This window comes from Conger conger, chromosome 18 (genome assembly GCF_963514075.1).
Source record: "Conger conger chromosome 18, fConCon1.1, whole genome shotgun sequence".
NCBI classification, from domain to species: Eukaryota; Metazoa; Chordata; class Actinopteri; order Anguilliformes; family Congridae; genus Conger; species Conger conger.
The window spans coordinates 31,225,726-31,245,253 of record NC_083777.1 but is presented as its reverse complement, the minus strand read 5'-3'; the positions used below and the strand labels follow the sequence as shown (position 1 = coordinate 31,245,253).

General features: G+C 44.4%; 1 protein-coding gene across 2 annotated transcripts; it reads left to right on the top strand.

Moving 5' to 3' along the window:
• Positions 1-7,395: 7,395 nt before the first annotated feature.
• hif1an (hypoxia inducible factor 1 subunit alpha inhibitor) lies at positions 7,396-19,321 on the top strand. 2 transcript variants are annotated; one of them, XR_009706357.1, is made up of 9 exons: positions 7,396-7,818; positions 11,168-11,418; positions 12,689-12,837; positions 13,081-13,226; positions 13,793-13,899; positions 14,245-14,308; positions 15,359-15,469; positions 16,351-16,452; positions 16,507-19,321. XR_009706357.1 is itself a non-coding variant. In XM_061227762.1 (8 exons), exons 1-8 carry the CDS (start codon positions 7,639-7,641, stop codon positions 16,399-16,401), a joined length of 1,059 nt encoding a protein of 352 aa, XP_061083746.1. In that variant the 5' UTR covers positions 7,396-7,638; the 3' UTR covers positions 16,402-19,321. The 2 variants fall into 2 exon arrangements, 1 of the variants encoding a protein (XP_061083746.1); XM_061227762.1 differs by having other exon boundaries at positions 16,351-19,321.
• The last annotated feature ends 207 nt before the right edge of the window (positions 19,322-19,528 follow it).

The following is a 19,528-nucleotide window of genomic DNA, read 5'->3' as shown; positions in this document are numbered from 1 at the left end:
CCTCTGACCCTTAGTCTGGACCTGTGTCTCCTCCACTCTGGATTTGCACAGTGAGGTTTGCGCTGGGTCAGAGGTGCCAAGGAAGAGCTGGAGATTAGCGCCAAGCCGGAAGAGTCTGATCATCTTTCACCCTGTCCAATCAGCACCTCTGCTTGGAGCTCCTGTCCAATCAGCACCTCTGCCAATGTCTTAAAACTTAACTTCTGACCTTAAAGATGCTGTAGAAATTGAGGATATTTTGAATTATTATTCTACAAATTGAAGTTGAACTCCTTAGTCACAACGTGTGCTAGAATTCTGTCACATGTTCAACAGAAATGGATTGATTGCTCAGAGGACCTTTTCAACAATACTGGATCTTCAAATCACCACCACATTTAAAAATAATATTAATATTGAGTGATATTAATATTGAGTGCGTTTATCTTCCAAATTTTCCTTTATGCACCAATCATCCTCATAGGGGAAATCTACCAGTTTAATTCTGGGCTTGGTTAAGATTGACCTCCAAAAGCAGTCGGAAATCTTCCACAAATGCCAAATGTCACTGTTATGTTTACTTTTTGGTCTGGCAACTCTGGCAAAAAACCCAGAGAAAAAAACATCCAAGCTTTTTCTGGGTCATTTAGTTCAGTTCAGGTGAAATCTGCAAGGAAATTTTATAATTGGACGTGGCAGAAAAAAATATTTTCAGAAAATCATGAATCTTCTGTTAAATGTTTCTTTGATGAGCTGGTAACTTTCATTTAATCTAATAAACACTAGACTGCATTTTAAATGGTATAATAACATTAATATATTAAACTGTATATTAACATTAAACATTAATAATTGCTGTAGGAACTTAATTTCTATGACATCGTAACCCTTATTGTGAGTGTATTATTAAAGTTTTCAGAAATATAACTGTTCATTTTGTCCCTTTTCTTTGGCACGATCTAGCTAACCAGCCCAGTGAGTAAGGGCCATATTTAATGAGCAGCAGAACATTATACAACAGCACAGGAGAGGCTGTGTTTCGCTTACTCCTCAATTTATTCTACATTTCAACGTCACTCAGGTCGATATTCCTTTGACCTGGTTGATTGGAGGGCTGTGTGCATCAGCTGTTGATCAGTGTAGAGCTGTGTGGATCAGCTGTTGATCAGTGTAGAGTTGTGTGGATCAGCTGTTGATCAGTGTAGAGCTGTGTGGATCAGCTGTTGATCAGTGTAGGGCTGTGTGGATCAGCTGTTGATCAGTGTAGAGCTGTGTGGATCAGCTGTTGATCAGTGTAGAGTTGTGTGGATCAGCTGTTGATCAGTGTAGAGCTGTGTGGATCAGCTGTTGATCAGTGTAGGACTGTGTGGATCAGCTGTTGATCAGTGTAGAGCTGTGTGGATCAGCTGTTGATCAGTGTAGAGCTGTGTGGATCAGCTGTTGATCAGTGTAGAGCTGTGTGGATCAGCTGTTGATCAGTGTAGGGCTGTGTGGATCAGCTGTTGATCAGTGTAGGGCTATGTGGATCAGCTGTTGATCAGTGTAGAGTTGTGTGGATCAGCTGTTGATCAGTGTAGAGCTGTGTGGATCAGCTGTTGATCAGTGTAGAGCTGTGTGGATCAGCTGTTGATCAGTGTAGAGCTGTGTGGATCAGCTGTTGATCAGTGTAGAGCTGTGTGGATCAGCTGTTCATCAGTGTAGAGCTGTGTGGATCAGCTGTTGATCAGTGTAGAGCTGTGTGGATTAGCTGTTGATCAGGGTCTTGGAGACTGGCTGTAAATTAGTCATTGAGAGCAGCTGTTATGCATTATCCTCCTGTCCAATCAGGTTTGACCACACCCTCCCTGTTGGGAATAAAATAAGAAGAACATTACATGTCCAGTTACCCCCCCCCCCCCCCCCCCCCATTTCTGATCCTGCCACCTTACACTACTCTCCTTGTGTTAGCAGCCTAGTTCCTGAGAAATTTTACTAGTTTTCATGACTTATTTGTGGGTTTATTTATTCTGTTAGACCAATGGCGGATTGATAGTTGGAGCACTGGGGACCATGGCTAATTTCAGGGTGTTGTACTTAAAGACGCAGCTTTGCTTCTGTTAGACCAATAGCAGCTGGTTGCTTCACTCTGATATGCTCTATGGTGCTAACCACTGAACTCTGACATGCTCTATGGTGCTAACCACTGAACTCTGATACGCTCTATGGCGCTAACCGCTGAACTCTGATACACTCTATGGTGCTAACCACTGAACTCTGGTACACTCTATGGTGCTAACCGCTGAACTCTGATACACTCTGTGGTGCTAACCGCTGAACTCTGACACACTCTATGGTGCTAACCGCTGAACTCTGATAGGCTCTACGGTGCTCAGCCCAGTCCTCTTCAGCTTCAGTAGTATGAGGTGAAAAGTGTGGAGGACGGTGTGGCTCTGAGGGGAAAAACCAGACCCAAAATCAACGCTTGGCACGCGAGCCAGGCAGAGCGCGTCGGGGGGGGGGGGAACGGAAACGCTGAACATCCCACAGGACACCGCAGGCATTTCCAGGGAAACCTCGTCCCTGAGGCATGAGCAGCTGTGACTTTGTACCGGACCTAATGAGGTCCGTGGGGAACACCTGAGCTGCCTGCCCATAGCCTCAGGAGGGCAGGCCTGCACCCTCCCCCACCAGCAGACATCACACGCGTGGCCTCACCTGATAGCGGGGCGGTTGGGGCAATGGCAGCTGATGTGATTGGTCACACACAATGTAGGCGGGGAAGCCGCTTCTGAGTCACGTCTCGTTCAGATCTCTTATTTTTCCCCTCTTTCTTTTACTTGCTCCTGACCCAGATATCAACCGAGACCCATCATCCTTACGGACATTCCAGTGAGTTAAATGTTCCTCCTATGAGCTAGAAGTAGAAGTTAGGAACTTTGAGCAAGGAAACATGAACATATCCGTCTGTAACTGACGTGGCTTCGAACTAACGTTTGAAGGAGCGAGGACATTTGCCTAATTCACGTTTTTCTCGACTTCTCCATCTTCAGCTCCTTTTCTCGCATTCTTTTTTGCCTGGGCCCTAATTGTAGGTTATTTTGTCCAACTTTAAAAATGCACGGATGTACAAGGGGGCAGCCTGTAGCATAGTGACAAAGGTACCGGTGACCGGGACCCAGAGGATTGGAGGTCCAAACCCCAGTGTAGCCACAGTAAGATCCATGAGGCTTTTGGGCCCTTGAGCAAGGCCCTTAAACCCCACATTGCTCCAGGGGCAATTATCCCCTGCTTAGTTTAATTGACTAAGTCCCCTTGGATAAAAGCTTCAGCTGAATGACAAATGATTTATTACAGTATTTGAAGCAGAGTTGCAAGGTACTTGTTTTATTGACACCCTTTTAGTTCAGATTTTATTCCTTGCCTAGCAGGTTGGAATGTGCTCCATCTCAACCAGAAATATTCTGTTCTGTCAACTGTTACCATTTCACTCGTAGCTTGTGTCTAAATCACGCCATTTGTTTTTCGATGTCACGCCACTTGCTGAGCCCGGCCAGACGGGCAGGGAAACGCTGGCACCCTCATGTAGCCAATGGGGTGGTGCAAAGAGTGACATCATGGTCCAGAAGGGCATAGTAGTGTCAACCTGTTCCAGATTAGTACAGCTCCCCCCCCGTCCTGTGCCAAAGAGCACGCCCCGAGGGCATGAGCTAACACAGACATTTCATCAGAACTCATGTCCTGAACGCATGGGCTAACACAGATCACAGATATTAAATCACAAATTCCTGGACATGAGCGAAGGACATGAGGACATGAATTACCCAGGTCCTATGCCACATAATAGTCACATGCTCATGTTTATATTGGGGACATAAAAAGTACAGGAAAGGCGTGAAGAGTGAAATTACTTTATATCTTGGTTTTTATCTTTATATCCCCTTTTTATATCTTTATATCCCCGCCCCCCGAAAGTAAATCAAAGAATCAAAGTAATATCTAGCATAATAATTAGCATAAAATTTGGTTGCATTGTTGCACGGCCCTTAAATTCAATAACTGCATCAAGTCTGACCCGCTAACATCACCAAACATTTGGCATCTTCTCTGGTAATACCTTTCCACTTTCAGTGTGTCTTCATTTCTCCTCTTCAGCAGGTGAAATACGTACTCAGTGGGATTTAAATCAGGAGGCCGGCTTGGCTAGTCCAAATCTTTCCACTTTTTCCCAAAGATGAATGCTTTGGTTGTGGAGGCTTGTTTGGGGTCATCGTCTCGCTGCAGGCTGACAAGACTGGTGGAATGTCGTTGTACGTTGCCAGACAAAATCTGTCTGTACACTAATGTGTGTCTGTACACTTCCTAATTCATGCTACAGCTGCCATCCTCCGTTACACCATGTAAGAGGAGTGAGCCTGTTCCAGAAGCAGCCAGACACACTTCCATCGGTCAGAGATGATGGATCATGAGGAAAACAGCTCATGCTAGGTTTTTAAACAGATGGTAGCTGGTTGACCAGTTAGAGCAGCTCAGTACTCAACGTGGTTTGACCAGCTGAAAATACGTTTTGAAACGGCTCGCAGCTGATATTTCAAGCCGGCCATCGCTGAATTTTACACCAGGGAACACCCTGTCAGCCATCGATAAACTTGCATTTTGCACAACTGCCATGAGGAAATGTCCAGCAGTGTCTGTAGAGGCTGAAGGATACGTGTCTCAGGCACATGGACAGGTGATGAAAGGAGACAGGCAGCTGATTATCGCCGAGTCACCCTTTGGACCGGTCCTGTCCCCTCCCTGCGGGAACACGGTTGGGAAACACTGTACAGTCTACTGGCTTATCGGATGACTGGCACCATACACAGCACAGATAGGGTTGCTGGCACCACACACAGCACAGATAGGGCTGCTGGCAGGTTATAACATTACCTGAGGTTATACCTGTGACCCCTACGGAGCAGAAACCCTTCGTGCAGCAGCTCGGAGAATGACAACCTCCTGAATAACTTTTATGATTATTCATTTGAGCCTTTATTTCTCCAGGAAGGCCCATTGATATTCAACATCTCTTTTCCAAGGAAGACCTGGGCCAAAATGGCAGTCAGAATAACTGTAATGGCAGCTCAATAACCAAGAACATTCTCCTGTCCTCTGTTTGGTTTCAGCTCTGCAGAAATAATCTCACATTTTAATTACTTTATTGCTTACTTTTTCTACAGTATGTCTAATAATACTGATACTATAAACTCCCAATCAGATTTTGTCTGACCATTTCTAATACGTATAACACATTTTATTTCAACCGGTCAGGGTTACTATGATGGTAAATCCATGATATTAACAACCAAGGCAAGACAATGCAATGCTATACTGAAAGCTTAACACAGAATGTAGCCAAAATTTAAAGTTGTTCATCAGTTGTGGTTACTGTACATAAAGTGGGCAGTACTAGACTCATTATTCCAGACTAACACACACATTCATCCAGTCATTCACCGCAAACTCCTTATTTGTAAGAACTGTGTTCCTCTTTGTACCCAAGAAAGGAGCTTCTGACCTAGTCTTCCCTGGGTCTGTGGTAATTTTAATGTTGCAATACTGCAGTTGCAGTTAACATTACGAGTGCTATTACACAGAACTGAGAAGACTAACAAGACATAAGCAGCATATTTATTTTATGGTTACATTATGGTGCCTAAAATGTAATTTGATTCATTTTTAGTAAATTACCTTTTTAATTTATCATTATAAATGAAAGGTGTAATTTACTTTTAGTGACATTAATCCACAGGATCATTGTAGGATCTACTACACTCCAGATCGATCAACTGGCTGGCCTAATCTGGATAACTGGATTCTGATGTATTAGCCTCAGCCTGTATTTAATTCAGTGTGTATTCCTCTAATGCGCGCTGCTTTTCTGCCACCTAGTGGCCGATTCTGAAAACATGAATCACGAAATCTTCCCTCATGAATACTAATAAAAATGACACCGATAACAGCAAGTGCTTTGTAGCATTGAGGGCATTTACAGAGGGCCTAAAACAAATGACTTATCCACAAGTGCTTGGGGGTTAAGATGCTGGATGTCTGCCCTACATACCCATAACATCATAAACAATCATTATGATATTAATTTAAGTGTAATGCAATGGCCAGTGAGCTGGGCTTGTGCCCTGGGGGCTGCAGGTTCAGTTCCTGGGCAGGGCACAGCCATTCCGTCTGGATGGTTGTATAAATGGACACTGTAGAAAAGAACAAAAGCAGTCATTCTGGAAAACATAAATTGCCTAAATGTCAAAAAATCCCATAACCTAAATCTCCCACAAACATTTTATCATTAACATTCTCTGGGTTACACTCTGGGTTTTTGTTTTTTTTACCCAGATTATCATTAAAAACAAACTTCCTTGTTCACAGTCAATCTTCAACACGGCGCTGTGAATGTTAAATGATGAATATCCGCGGTTATCTGCACATTAACTGTCCAACAGGGAACGTCTGAAGCCCAGCCAGTGTGGAGCGATGATATCTTGCCCTCCTGAAGGGTTCATTTCAGACTCACAGTGACACACAGCACTTTATGCAACACTATTTTCTGGAAGTGGGTTAAGAGTCCTTCTAAAAAGCTGGGAGACTTTGTTGTGAAACTCTTCTCGAGCACTCTCGATTCCAAATAGGCGAACATATCGCCGCAGTCTGAATGGCGTGTTAAAGGGCACAATCAATCACTATTCTTGTGAGTGCTGTATGCTGGGTGCTGTGTGTGAGTGCTGTATGCTGGGTGCTGTGTGTGAGCGCTGTGTGCTGGAACCATTGTAGCAGTACTAAATCATGATGACTCTGCTAATTTGGTCACCCTGCTGTCAGTTGTCATTTTCAGTGATGCTTGCAGAGGGCACTGTTGAGCTTTTTCTCTCTCTCTCTCTCTCACACATTCAAATTGCTTTATTGGCATGACATACAAATGAACTTATTGCCAAAGCATACATATGAATAACAATACAATAATAATATGAAAATACACATTATTATGATACGTTTAACAATATATAACAATAACAACAAGCATAACAATAATAAATCACTGTATGTACATTTATTTTATTTTATTGTGAGAAGTCACTCACTTGCCCTCAGGTTTTGACAGGCTGATATGAACCTGCCCGCAATATGGGCTGTTGGTCCTTCTCCTTAGAGAATTGCACATTTTTCTTCTTTTGAGAACTAAATTAAGTTATTTATAATTAGGGATAACCATTTAATATGACGCATGAAACCCAGAACCACCACCCCTTTTGTTGCGTGACAAGAGTCAGGGAGATGCAAAGCCGAAAAGCGTATGGGACACGTTGTGAAACTTGAAACTTACCGCCTACACGTAAACCGTGCAGTTGATTCTTCCGGGCTCTGGGTGTCTCTGTTCTTAGTTCATGCAAGCAGCACACCCAAAACGTTTCCTCTTACCAACATATGTAGCTGCGTCGTTTGGCTTGGTTTGGACAGCCTGACAGAAATCTGTTTACTGTTTGGTTCACTGGTGCCGCAGTGCTGGATGCACACCTTTTAGTATCGTCCCTTAGCGTTGTTTTAAATGACACGGTTGCAAATATAGGGGCGTCTGAGTTTGTGAACGAAGACGCGTTTTATTAATTTGTCTAGCGCGATCCTCGGCACGCAGGCATGGCAGCAGCGACGGTGGCGGAAACCGATCCAGCGAGTGCCGAGGGTGGTACCTCCTTCGCCGAGGTCCACGGCTCCGGATGGGACGAGTCCCAATTCAGAAAGTATACTTTCCAGACCCGGTCTATACCACGAATGTCCCACACCGACCCCAGGGCTGAGATCTTAATTGACAATGAGGTAATTCGTTTGTTAAGTTTTGTTTACATTCGAAACCCGCTAACTGACGGGTGTCAATGGTTGTCAGATTAACTGGGTTCAAGATCTTTGGTTTATGTTATCCTAGCTAAAGCTGGACCTCGGTTCCGATTTATATTTGGGCAGGCAGACTAGCTATCTAGTTATTTTACCAGATCTTTATCTAGCATTTAGATGGATATCAATCTGTATTGCTGTAACTAACTAGATTACAGGTGCAGGACACAGATCAGTAACGTTAGTTGGCAAGTGAGCAAACCTGGCTACCTAACTTTAGGTACAAGTTATTGGGCGTTAGCTAGGAACCTGCTTACTTAACGACAGGAAACTAAATTTAGTTGGTAATAATATACTGTAAGAAAAGATGCATTCACAAGGCCAGAAGATTGCGATTCGCTGGGAAATTGCTTGCCAAGGCAGCGCTAGTGGCACCGACTTAATTTCTGGGATCGGTTCAAATTTTTTTTGAATTTACACGGTTCAAAGTAATTTCCGTGTTGCCGGTTTGGGATGGAGTATTAACGTACTGAAATGCATGGCAATGGATTTAACGTGGTGAACTTTATAAAAGCGAAAGCATAAAACAACTCTGATCAGTTAGGTAAACATTTTGGGTCGTACCGTAGCGTTAATAACTGAACAGTATTTGGTTACCTAGAAACTAGGCTTCGATGCCAAGTGAGACTCATTTGGTGTACACCAGGGGTTCCCAAACAGTTTTCTGATGTGACCCCAGATGAATGTTCACAAACTGACTCGACCCCACCCACACACACGACCCCAACACCGCACCCACACACATCTCGTGCCTAACACCACCCTTTAGCCACGACTATAGCTACTGGAAATATACCACAACCTCTCCTGCCTTTGTTATAGTTGGGCTGTTGTTGTAATGTTAAACATGTAGTGGCTACATTCACATATTTTAAAGATACAAAACTTACATTTTATCTTTTTAAAGATTTCCAGGCTACCCCATCCTAAAATCGAGCGACCCAACATGGGGTCCCGACCCAGTTTGGGAACCCCTGGCTTACACCACTGTAATAGTGTAAGCTAGCTAGCTATGTGCAATGCACGAGTGACATCTCTTTTTTGAGATATGACATAATGTAATCTTAACGTTAACACATGCAATTGTACGGCTGTTTGTATACGCGACTACTTGTACCAGCTGAAATACATTGGTAAATGGTAAATGGACTGCATTTATATAGCACCATTGACCAAAGCGTTGTACAGTTGATGCTTCGATCAGCTCGCCAATCAGAACCTGCAACCCTCTGACTTGATCAACCTTACATTTGATTTCAATACAAATTTAATTTGTGTATCGCCCGTGTTCACTTTTTTACGCTTAATTCATAGATACTGAAATTAATTAGTGATTCTTTAAAAAAAACAAAAAAAACAACCGAGAGCAAAGTTTTTCTGCATAATACACTTTCGAGTTCATAGATCTATTTGTGCGGTCTGACATCATCTCTTGTTGCAACCAGATAGAAACAAAGGCTGCACCTGCCCCGCTTCACCACAGTTCAACGCGAAATGGATGGCTAGCTACTTAGCTGAATAGGTCAACGTTAGGTTATACCGAACCTATCGACCTCACTATCCCAGTCGGAAGAGCCATCGGACATGTACATGTGCGGGCGGGTCCCCATCACGGTGTTCGCTTCCGTCTTGTGGTGTTAATCATTCGCTTGCGGTTCCGCTATCGCGGTGCAGCGCTATGTGCACCACGTGTTCAGGGAGGCTACGTTCCATCGGTCACGTAGCAGTTGCAGAACTTGCTTGCAGAAAGCGTCGTCGCTGCAACCGCTTGCCAGAATATTTAGTTATTTATGTCCCACACGCCTTGACTATCAAAACAAGTTTTGATGGCGCTGACTTAGTAATTGGAATGCTTAAAATCAAATTCAAGTACGGAAAGTAAACATACACGGAGCATCATTCTACAGCCAGGTGTCAGCCATGAAAGAAATGTGACAATAATTTATTCTAGTGGTAGTATTTAATTAGCTCGCGGTTTTCGTGTTTGCCATTTGGATAGCTTTCAACGGAATAAATCAACATGGAATTGTTGGAATTGACTGCGGGTTATTTGAATAGCTAAGTGTTTAATTTCGCAATTCTCTTTTGTATGTCTAACCTGTGAAACTTGGCTGCAGGATGGCGGTGGCGAGACGCTGCTCATCGGCACCCGCTGTCAGATCTTCCCGTCCAGAGCTGTTGCATCCGCATTTCCCTCTAAATCTCCGAATGTTTTAGCAGCACGTACACGCGCCAATGTCTTCCGTTGCATTCACATCCAATGGCTCTTGGAGATCTGTTCACTGCCACTCACATAGCTGTCACTGCGAGAAAACGGGTAAAATAGTATTACAGGGAATAATGTTCGGCTGAAACTCCTGTTCTAACCTCGCCTTATTGAGGGCTGACTGCTTGCTTCAGGAATGTTGGCATTGCACTGTCTGCTGCCAGGGGGGTCTTCACACACGGTGCATTGCAGTCCAATTCTACTGCTTACTCTAGTTATGGCTGTCTGTAACTTTTAGACTCGAGTTTGGTTGAATTTGGTGTTACAAACATGTCGGGATTGAAAGCTGACAGCAACGGTATGGTTTTTACTAGGTCTCAAACAAAATAAACAGGGTAGGCATACAGGTGTGTGACATAAACGCCTGTTCACAAAGGCAATATTGATTGTGTGAGGCTTATCTGAATGGAATGTTTTATCATCTTAATGACTCACTGTGGTCATTAAAGATCCCATGACACTCTTCTCAAAGAGTAAAGGGGGTTCCCCGGTGTCCTTGCTAAAATCCCAACCTGGGTGTCTCTACCTGCCACCTTATCATCCCCTGATTTTATTGGCAAAAACACTTTCTCCACCTCGGCTGGAGTGCAATGAGCGTTCTGGTGCGACACATTAGTGGTGGTTGAGGCAAGTCTCTCCCTCATCACTGTAAAGCACATTGGGTGTCTAGAAAAGTGCTGTATACTCATGCAATGATTCATCGACCAGGAATTTGTTACACATTAGAAGAAGAAGCAGCATCAGTTCACAGACCAGGCAGTTAATAGAACGCATCACACACAAGACATTAACCCTCTCCCCGGTTTTATTTTCTTCCGGGTAATTAACTGAACAATTTGCGCTACTGATTGACTTGACATCCAGGTAAAGGCAGGGTGGGAAAACCAGCAGCAATCACAGTGAAGCATGTTCAGTTGTAAGCGTTTGGTTATGTTAATGTATGGTACCAACAGACTGTGGTGTAAAATTGAGAGGTTTCAAAATAGCCCTGTGTGTTTCTGCTTTCAGCAACCAGTTGTTCTGACGGACACCAACCTGGTGTATCCAGCGCTGAAATGGGACGTGAACTACCTGCAGGAGCACATCGGGGCGGGAGACTTCTCTGTCTACTTGGCTCAAACCCACCGCTTCCTTTACTACGACGAAAAGAAAATGGGAAACTGCGAGCACTTTGTTCCCAAGTCACAACGTCTGGAAATGAAATTTCCTGAATTTGTGGACAAAATGAAGGAAACTGAGGAGTCGGGGGGAGAAGAGAGGTGATGTATGTTTTTCACCTGGTGTTATAATACAGGGCCTGTAGTGTAGTGGTTAAGGTGCATGACTGGGACACACAAGGTCGGTGGTTCTAATCCCGGTGTAGCCACAATAAGATCCGCACAGCCGCTGGGCCCTTGAGAAAGGCCCTTAACCCTGCACTGCTCCAGGGGAGGATTGTGTCCTGCTTAGTCTAATCAACTGTTCGTCGCTCTGGATAAGAGCGTCTGCCAAATGTCTGCCTAATGAAATGTAATACTTCATGATGATAATAATAATAGTAATACTACTTGTACTAATAATAATACATTATTTTACTGTATTGAAACAATTGTGTGTTTCACCTGGATTTACGTGTTTCATTTGGTGGTTTGAATGCTTGTACAAAAATTATGTCCCATTTCCTAATTGGACCATGCTTCTGAATACTCTTATGGATGAGAGGTCAAATATACAGTTGAAGTAAAAGCTATTTTATCATACGAGATCAGTAGCAGGAAGTGGCTTGAGCGGATCTCAGAAGCAGTGTGCCAGAAATGGGGTTTAAAACAGGACCGGGCTTCAGGTTAAACGTGAAGGCAGCAGATAATGTGGCATTGTTCGTTGTTGCTTAGTAGCCCATCGCTGGCATCTGAAACCTCATTCAGGAAGTGAAATTGTCAGCAGGCGTGGAGAAGCAGTGGGAACGACTTTTGCCCCAGACAAATTTCCACTGCAGGCACGTTGCCAAGTGGGCAGGTTAGCAACAACCAAAAGCCTCCGACAGACTCCACCAACAAACTGTATCATACTCTACCAATCTCATTGCCCACATACATCCGATTTTTGCCAAATTTCCTCTCATGTTCTGTTAATTTTGACAAATGATATCAATAACTGAATGTTGGGTAAGACGGACAGAAAGGGGTGAGCCGAGTACTCGTGTGTGCACAAAACACACTCCACCTGTAAGTATGGGCTGGCCAAAACACTCTCATTATATTTACATTAATGGCATTTGGCAGACGCTCTTATCCAGAGCGACGTACAACAAAACTCTCCACCTGTGAGTATGGGCTGGCCAAAACACACTCCACCTGTCAATATGGGCTGTTTTGCCAGAGATCGGTCCTGAAAAGTGAAAAGAGAAGCAAAAGTTCCGGATTTAATGAGCAGCAATGTAGCATAGTTTATTTTGTTTGCATTAAAATGCCATACCGTGGAAATTTAGATTGTGTTGTATTCAGGTGTTCAAGAACAAAGTCCAAACAGTTGTTTGGTGGATTGTTTCAGGGTGTACTTGCAGCAAACGCTGAACGATACAGTGGGCCGGAAGATCGTGATGGACTTCCTGGGTTTCAACTGGAACTGGATCAACAAGCAGCAAGCGAAGAGGAGCTGGGGACAGCTCACATCGAACCTGCTGCTCATCGGCATGGAAGGTAGCGCATCATAAGCGCGTGCGCTTTAGCCGGGACAGTGGGGAATCCCCTGCTCTTTGGGAAGAGTGTCTTTAATGACCCCAGTGAGTCAGGACCTCGGTTTAAGGTCTCATCCGAAAGACGGCGATAAGATTTGAAGCGGTATTGAAATGATAATTCACGCACCGCTTTGAAAGGCGGAGGCAGAAGTGACCTAGGCTTTCCTCTGACCTTTGACCTTTAACCCTGTGTTCTCGTGTGCAGGGAACGTGACCCCAGCGCACTACGACGAGCAGCAGAACTTCTTCGCTCAGATTAAAGGCCATAAGAGGTGCATACTCTTTCCCCCGGATCAGTTCGAGAGTCTCTACCCCTATCCTGTTCACCACCCCTGCGACCGGCAGAGCCAGGTAACTCACCTGTAATCAGCAGCTACATACAGCCAGGTAACTCACCTGTAATCAGCAGCTACATACAGCCAGGTAACTCACCTGTAATCAGCAGCTACATACAGCCAGGTAACTCACCTGTAATCAGCAGTTACATACAGCCAGGTAACTCACCTGTAATCAGCAGCTACATACAGCCAGGTAACTCACCTGTAATCAGCAGCTACATACAGCCAGGTAACTCACCTGTAATCAGCAGCTACATACAGCCAGGTAACTCACCTGTAATCAGCAGCTACATACAGCCAGGTAACTCACCTGTAATCAGCAGCTACATACAGCCAGAAGCCAGGATCATGAAACGCTAAAAACACTCTAAATCCTACACGAGGCTACCTCTCTTTAATTAAAGCAGTTGTCTTGGAATCGCTCCATTAAATCTAGCTGGGTGAGAATTATGAACATGAACGGTTTAAAGTGTGTGCTACGGACATGAATCATGTGGCAGCGACATGATTTAAGTGTTGTGATGTAAAAGGCATTGGAACTGTAGAACTGGTCTCTTTCATTTTTTCTTGTCATTGTAGGTTGATTTTGAGAATCCCGACTTTGAAAAGTTTCCTAATTTCAAGAACCTTGTTGGCTATGAGACTGTGGTGGGTCCGGGAGATGTGCTGTACATCCCGATGTACTGGTAAGAGATGGGTTTGGGTGTTTTTATGGGGACGTGGAGAGCCCTTGTCTGCCCCTGCAGGTGGTCTAAATGCTGCTTGTAGTTTAGTGGACAGAAAAATTCTGGAGCTCATTTCGGGAGTGTGAACTGATACAGAAAGGGTATCTGTGCCTACGGGTCTAGTTTGCCGTCAGGAGTTTTTAATATGATTTTGATTTCTGTGAGCTCTCTGGAATCCTCATATAGTCCCACCATCTCTGCCATAATCTCTGCATCGGTCCACAACCGATACGTTTGTTTTAAGATGAAATGACCCAGTTCCTCCGCAACTCTAACTCTGCCTCCTGTTTCCGAAATTCTCCACAGGTGGCATCACATCGAGTCCTTGCTAAACGGAGGAGTGACGATCACGGTTAATTTCTGGTATAAGGTACGCTCGTTTCTGTAAATCAAATGTATTTCTGCTTATGGATGTGGGGCCGACATGGCTCAGGCAGTAAGAGCAGTCGTCTGGCAGTCGGAGGGGTGCCGGTTCGATCCCCCGCCTGGGTTGTGTCGAAGTGTCCCTGAGCAAGACACCTAACCCCCAAATGCTCCTGACGAGCTGGTAGGCGCCTTGCATGGCAGCCAATCGCCGTTGGTGTGTGAGTGTGTGTCTGAATGGGTGAATGGAGAAGCATCAATTGTACAGCGCTTTGGATAAAGGCGCTATATAAATGCCAACCATTTACCATGATCATTTATTCCAATATTCCTTTCTTGTGCCATTTCAGTTTCAATTATGATTATTAACATTCATTACATTTTTATCCTGTATATAGGCCTATCTGTGGGAATCTTGAAAAGGGTAACGACTGCTAGCAATCGCCAGGCCTGGTTTTAAACGTGTTTGTGGGACTGGAGGATGCGTGTTAATACAGTGCTGGTTTTAAATGGGGCGGCACGTGCAGTGGGTAGCACTGCCGCCTCACAGCAAGGAGGTCCTGGGTTCGAACATGCGAACATGTTCTCCCCATGTTCACGTGGGTTTCCTCCCACAGTCCAAAGACATGCAGGTTAGGCTGATTGGAGAGTCTAAATTGCCCGTGGGTATGAGTGTGTGAGTGAATGGTGTGTGTGCCCTGCGATGGACTGGCGACCTGTCCAGGGTGTATTCCTGCCTTTCGCCCAATGTATGCTGGGATAGGCTCCAGCCCCCCTGCGACCCTGTTCAGGATAAGCGGGTTCAGATGATGTATGGATGGATGGATGATGTGGAATTCCACAAATGAGACAGTATTGTAATTTCAGTAATTTCACATTTCATATTTCACCGAGCAAATGTTTCCCCCCCAAAAAATATAAAGTACTACTGGGTAGGCCTACAATGTTGATTATGTGTTTGTGGTGTGGAACTGGAGGGTGCAGTGTTCATACAGTGCTGGTTTTAAACGTGTTAATGGAGGATGCAGTGTTAATGCTTCATTGCTGGTTTTTGTAGGGCGCCCCTACCCCAAAGAGGATAGAGTACCCGCTGAAGGCGCACCAGAAGGTGGCCATCATGAGGAACATCGAGAAGATGCTCGGCGAAGCCCTGGGAGATCCGCACGAGGTAAAGTCCAGAAATCCAGCGCCCTCATCTTCACACAGTGATCAGTGTCCAGCGCCCTCATCTTCACACAGTGATCAGCCCTCATCTTCACACAGTGATCAGCCCTCGTCTTCACACAGTGATCAGCCCTCACCTTCACACAGTGATCAGCCCTCACCTTCACACAGTGATCAGCCCTCGTCTTCACACAGTGATCAGCCCTCGTCTTCACACAGTGATCAGCCCTCATCTTCACACAGTGATCAGCCCTCATCTTCACACAGTGATCAGCCCTCGTCTTCACACAGTGATCAGCCCTCATCTTCACACAGTGATCAGCCCTCATCTTCACACAGTGATCAGCCCTCGTCTTCACACAGTGATCAGCCCTCATCTTCACACAGTGATCAGACGGATTCTATCAGGGTCCAACTTCAAAAAAAAAAACCCCAGAACCAAGATACTTCCCTCAGTGAAGCCTGGAAGGCAGCAGCTTGGAGAACAAGAAAACAAATTGTGACAGGTTTAGCACTACTAGCTGGCTCAGTAACATAGATCCTGGTAGATTTGATCAAAATACATTTAAGAAAAGCTGCCTGTGAAGATATATGTGCACAATAATCTGTGGCTGGCTGAGCTGAACCTGCTGCCCTCCAGGCTTCAATGAGGGAAGGACAGTACAATGGGTGTTTTTGTTTCACCCCAAATGACAATTTCAGACAGTGACTGATCGATTTATTGCTTATATATTTTTATATGAAGATTTATTGTATGTACAGTTCAGATGATCATGTTCCAGTGTCATGTTTCCAGGGAATCTCTGCTCTGAGGAAAGCCGTGTGCAGTGTGATGTGTTCTCCAGGCAGTGCTGTGGTCATGTTGTCTTTCTGCCCTGTTTCCAGGTCGGCCCCCTGCTGAACTTGATGATCAAAGGCCGATATGACGTCAGTTAGTGCCCTCCGGAGGACCTCCCTATCCCAACAGTACTGAGGGTGTGTGTGTGTCTGTATATGAGAGGGATTGACTGAGCCATTGTGTGTGTGTGTGTGTGTGTGTGTGTGTGTGTGTGTGTGTGTGTCTGTATATGAGAGAGATTGACTGAGCCATTGCGTGTGTGTGTGCGTGTGTGTGTGAGTGAGGGATTGACTGAGCCATTGTGTGTGTGTGTGTGTGTGTGTGTGTGTGTATGTGTGTATGTATGGACGCAGACTGTGAGTGTCCGTGTGCATGTTGCACTTCTGTTGCATGATCGCATTTGGACGTGTCAGACGTCAACTGCCTCTGTCAGTTTTCTAATCCGTTCTGATTTTCTGCAAGCCATCGTCACGGCGACCAGTCCAGCCAGTGGAAGTACACGTGCACTCACCTGTGCTGGTGCTTCTCCAGAGAGGCCGCACACCTGGGGGAAGTGTTGGGCAGGTATTCCCGTTTAGGAGTGTTCAGGAGATGCCACACACCTGGAGGAAAAGCATCCGGGAGTGCACACCTGCAGCTACCTGTGGATGGAGTGTTCAGGAGATATTACTCTGTTCTCTTGGGCTCTCTGGGCTTTACGCCGGTTTTGTCCAATGAGAAGATGTGTTTCTGAGGAGTGTAATGACCAGACAGGAAGCCCTGTTACCCCTCCGGACAGTGTAGGACACCAAGCTCCCCTTGTGGAAAGGTACATTCGCCCATTTGACTTTTCATTAGCGCACCTCTAGTCTTCTTCAGAAGTGCTGCTTCATCACAGGACAGGCCACTGTTACACCTGTAAACTTGCCGATGTGTCCAGGTCGATCTCAGAATCCGCAGTTCAGCGTTTCTGTTTGTGGGTTTTCTGCTTTTGCGACATTGGCGCGCGGTTGAATTTCACACCAGATAACCACTCTCCTATCGATTCTGCGCCCGTAACCGCTGACCCGGAAGCACATACAAGTCTGTCTTTCATAAGACGGGCGTAATTGCACGTGTGTTTTCTGTTCATTTTGTCGGGAGTGTATCTGAAGAGATGAGCGTTATGGCAGAGGAACATGCTAAAGGTTTAACCGTATCAGATTTAGTACTTTGTATCTTCAATATGATTTGCAGGGGCAATCTGCAAACCACTGTAACAGGCCTGAACGTCTTAGATTCAATTAAATGACTGCTGAACGTTTCTAGGTTATATATAAATATATATGTTTGTTGGTATTTTTCTAATTTTATACTCATTACTGAGGCTTGCATTCATTGTGTTTTTATTCTCTAATTGAAGTGTAATTTTAGCATGGTACAAATGAATTTAAGAAAAGACGATGACTAGTTTCTCCCATTTTTGTTTACTCAGTTTTAATTTAAGAGAAAATAACGGAATTAAGATTGTAGAAATTAAGCGCTTGTTTCTAGCTAATTCAATCACTTTCCGTTGGTGAATGCAGGAAAAATTCTATTTCTTTTTTGAAAGCAGTAAGTGCTGACCGTTGCAGTTTTGCTCTTTAAGTAGGCCTCGCGGAAGGTTGTGTGAGGATTGGGCTCCGTTAATGATACGGTAAACTGAAAGTGACAGTTGCTCTCATCGTGACGATCGTTAACAGATCAAGCACTGACTTGTTTCCTCTGTAAAATGTGTAATTGGGTTAGTGACGAACTGACGGTGTTCTGATGAGGAAAGGGACGCGTACTGTGTGTTCAAGTATAACGTGTTGTGGAGAACGTGTGCAAATTGGCGAAACGATTTTCTGAAGTTCCCACACTGCTAGCCACCACCAAAAAAAGCACTTTTTTTGTTTGACTTTCTGTAGAGTGAGGTTCGTGTACATGTGAGTGTTCAAATGCAAACATGCTACGGGTGGATCTGCAACATAAATCTAAAATGTCAGGATCTCTCCCCCCCCCCCCCCAGCAAAATTTAAACAAAACTATATGAAACGATATGTGTATGTACGCATTTTCTCCCAAACTGAGGATATACTTCTGTTGACTCGTACCAAGAGCTTGTCGAAATATTCTGCATATATAAAGTAGTTCTGTTATAATGATCAGCACGTCTGAAAAATGATACAATGAAGTGGTATATAGTTTGTGTGTAGTTCTGTGAAAACAGTTGTGATGTACAGTGGGCCTCTTCAAATAAATGCATGTCGTGCAGTTGGCTCCCGTTGACCAGTTAGGGCACCAAACCCAGGTTAAGGCCTAACATCCCTGCTTTCCACTAATGGAAACCAACCAGATAGAACCGTCTCAGTACAGAATATCAGACGCAACATCCACGCCCCCTAGTGGCAGATTTTAAGCCTGCATTTCCAGGGAATCTAGTTCTGACTGAATGTTTAATCATTGTGCCAAATATATAGTATACCCACTGTGTAGGTATAGCCTCGTTAAACATAGTCCTTCTTCGCTGGCTCACTGGGCAATGAGTTCTATCTTTCATAAGTTATTAAATGAATGTTTTGAACAAAGTTGCTTTCTATATATAACTCTGGAGTGTGTGTGTAACCCTTACATTAATATAGGAGCATCCATTCCCTGTGTCATCTCGCTGTTTCTCTGTGGTATGATTAACAGATTATCTCGATAGGATCTTTTGATAGGATGTTCCATCGGTTGCAACTGCGGAGAATGAGGAGTAAAATGTAAGACATAACATTTATTTTAATTGTTAAAATACAAAGTTTAAAGCAGGAATTGGGCTGAAATCCTGTCTGGCCAGTTATGTTTTAGGTGACCCGAAGCTTGTTCAGGCTTTTGTTCTTTCATTTCACGATGTTTCAGGAATATCAGCGTTTGTGTGTTCTTTGGAAACCCATAAAACCAAAAAGCTGTAAAATATTGTTGTGTTCTTTGTGTGTACAGCAATTTGGCCATTACAGAAGCCTTTGTGTGTATGGAGAAGAAAAAACCTTTTTCTAATGAGGAGGTCTGTGTCCTTATTTTGTCCATAAGCAGAATTTCTGTTAATCGGTATCGCGCTGTTGCAGCTTGTCAGGTTTGTAGGACGCTTTGATTAATTATCCTGCTGCGTTCAGCACCGACTGTGAAATTCCCAGCGTCGTCGGGAAACGTTGTGTGCGCATAGATAACATGAAATGTTACAGTCCTTGTGTGATTTCAGGCAGC

What these genes read in the sequence shown, in the direction of transcription:
- hif1an (XM_061227762.1), top strand. Translation starts at nt 7,639, where the DNA reads ATGGCAGCAGCGACGGTGGCGGAAACCGATCCAGCGAGTGCCGAGGGT. An exon ending in AGATCTTAATTGACAATGAG is followed by an intron (nt 7,819 to 11,167) that starts GTAATTCGTTTG and finishes TTCTGCTTTCAG; the next exon opens with CAACCAGTTGTTCTGACGGA. An exon ending in CGGTTAATTTCTGGTATAAG is followed by an intron (nt 14,309 to 15,358) that starts GTACGCTCGTTT and finishes TGGTTTTTGTAG; the next exon opens with GGCGCCCCTACCCCAAAGAG.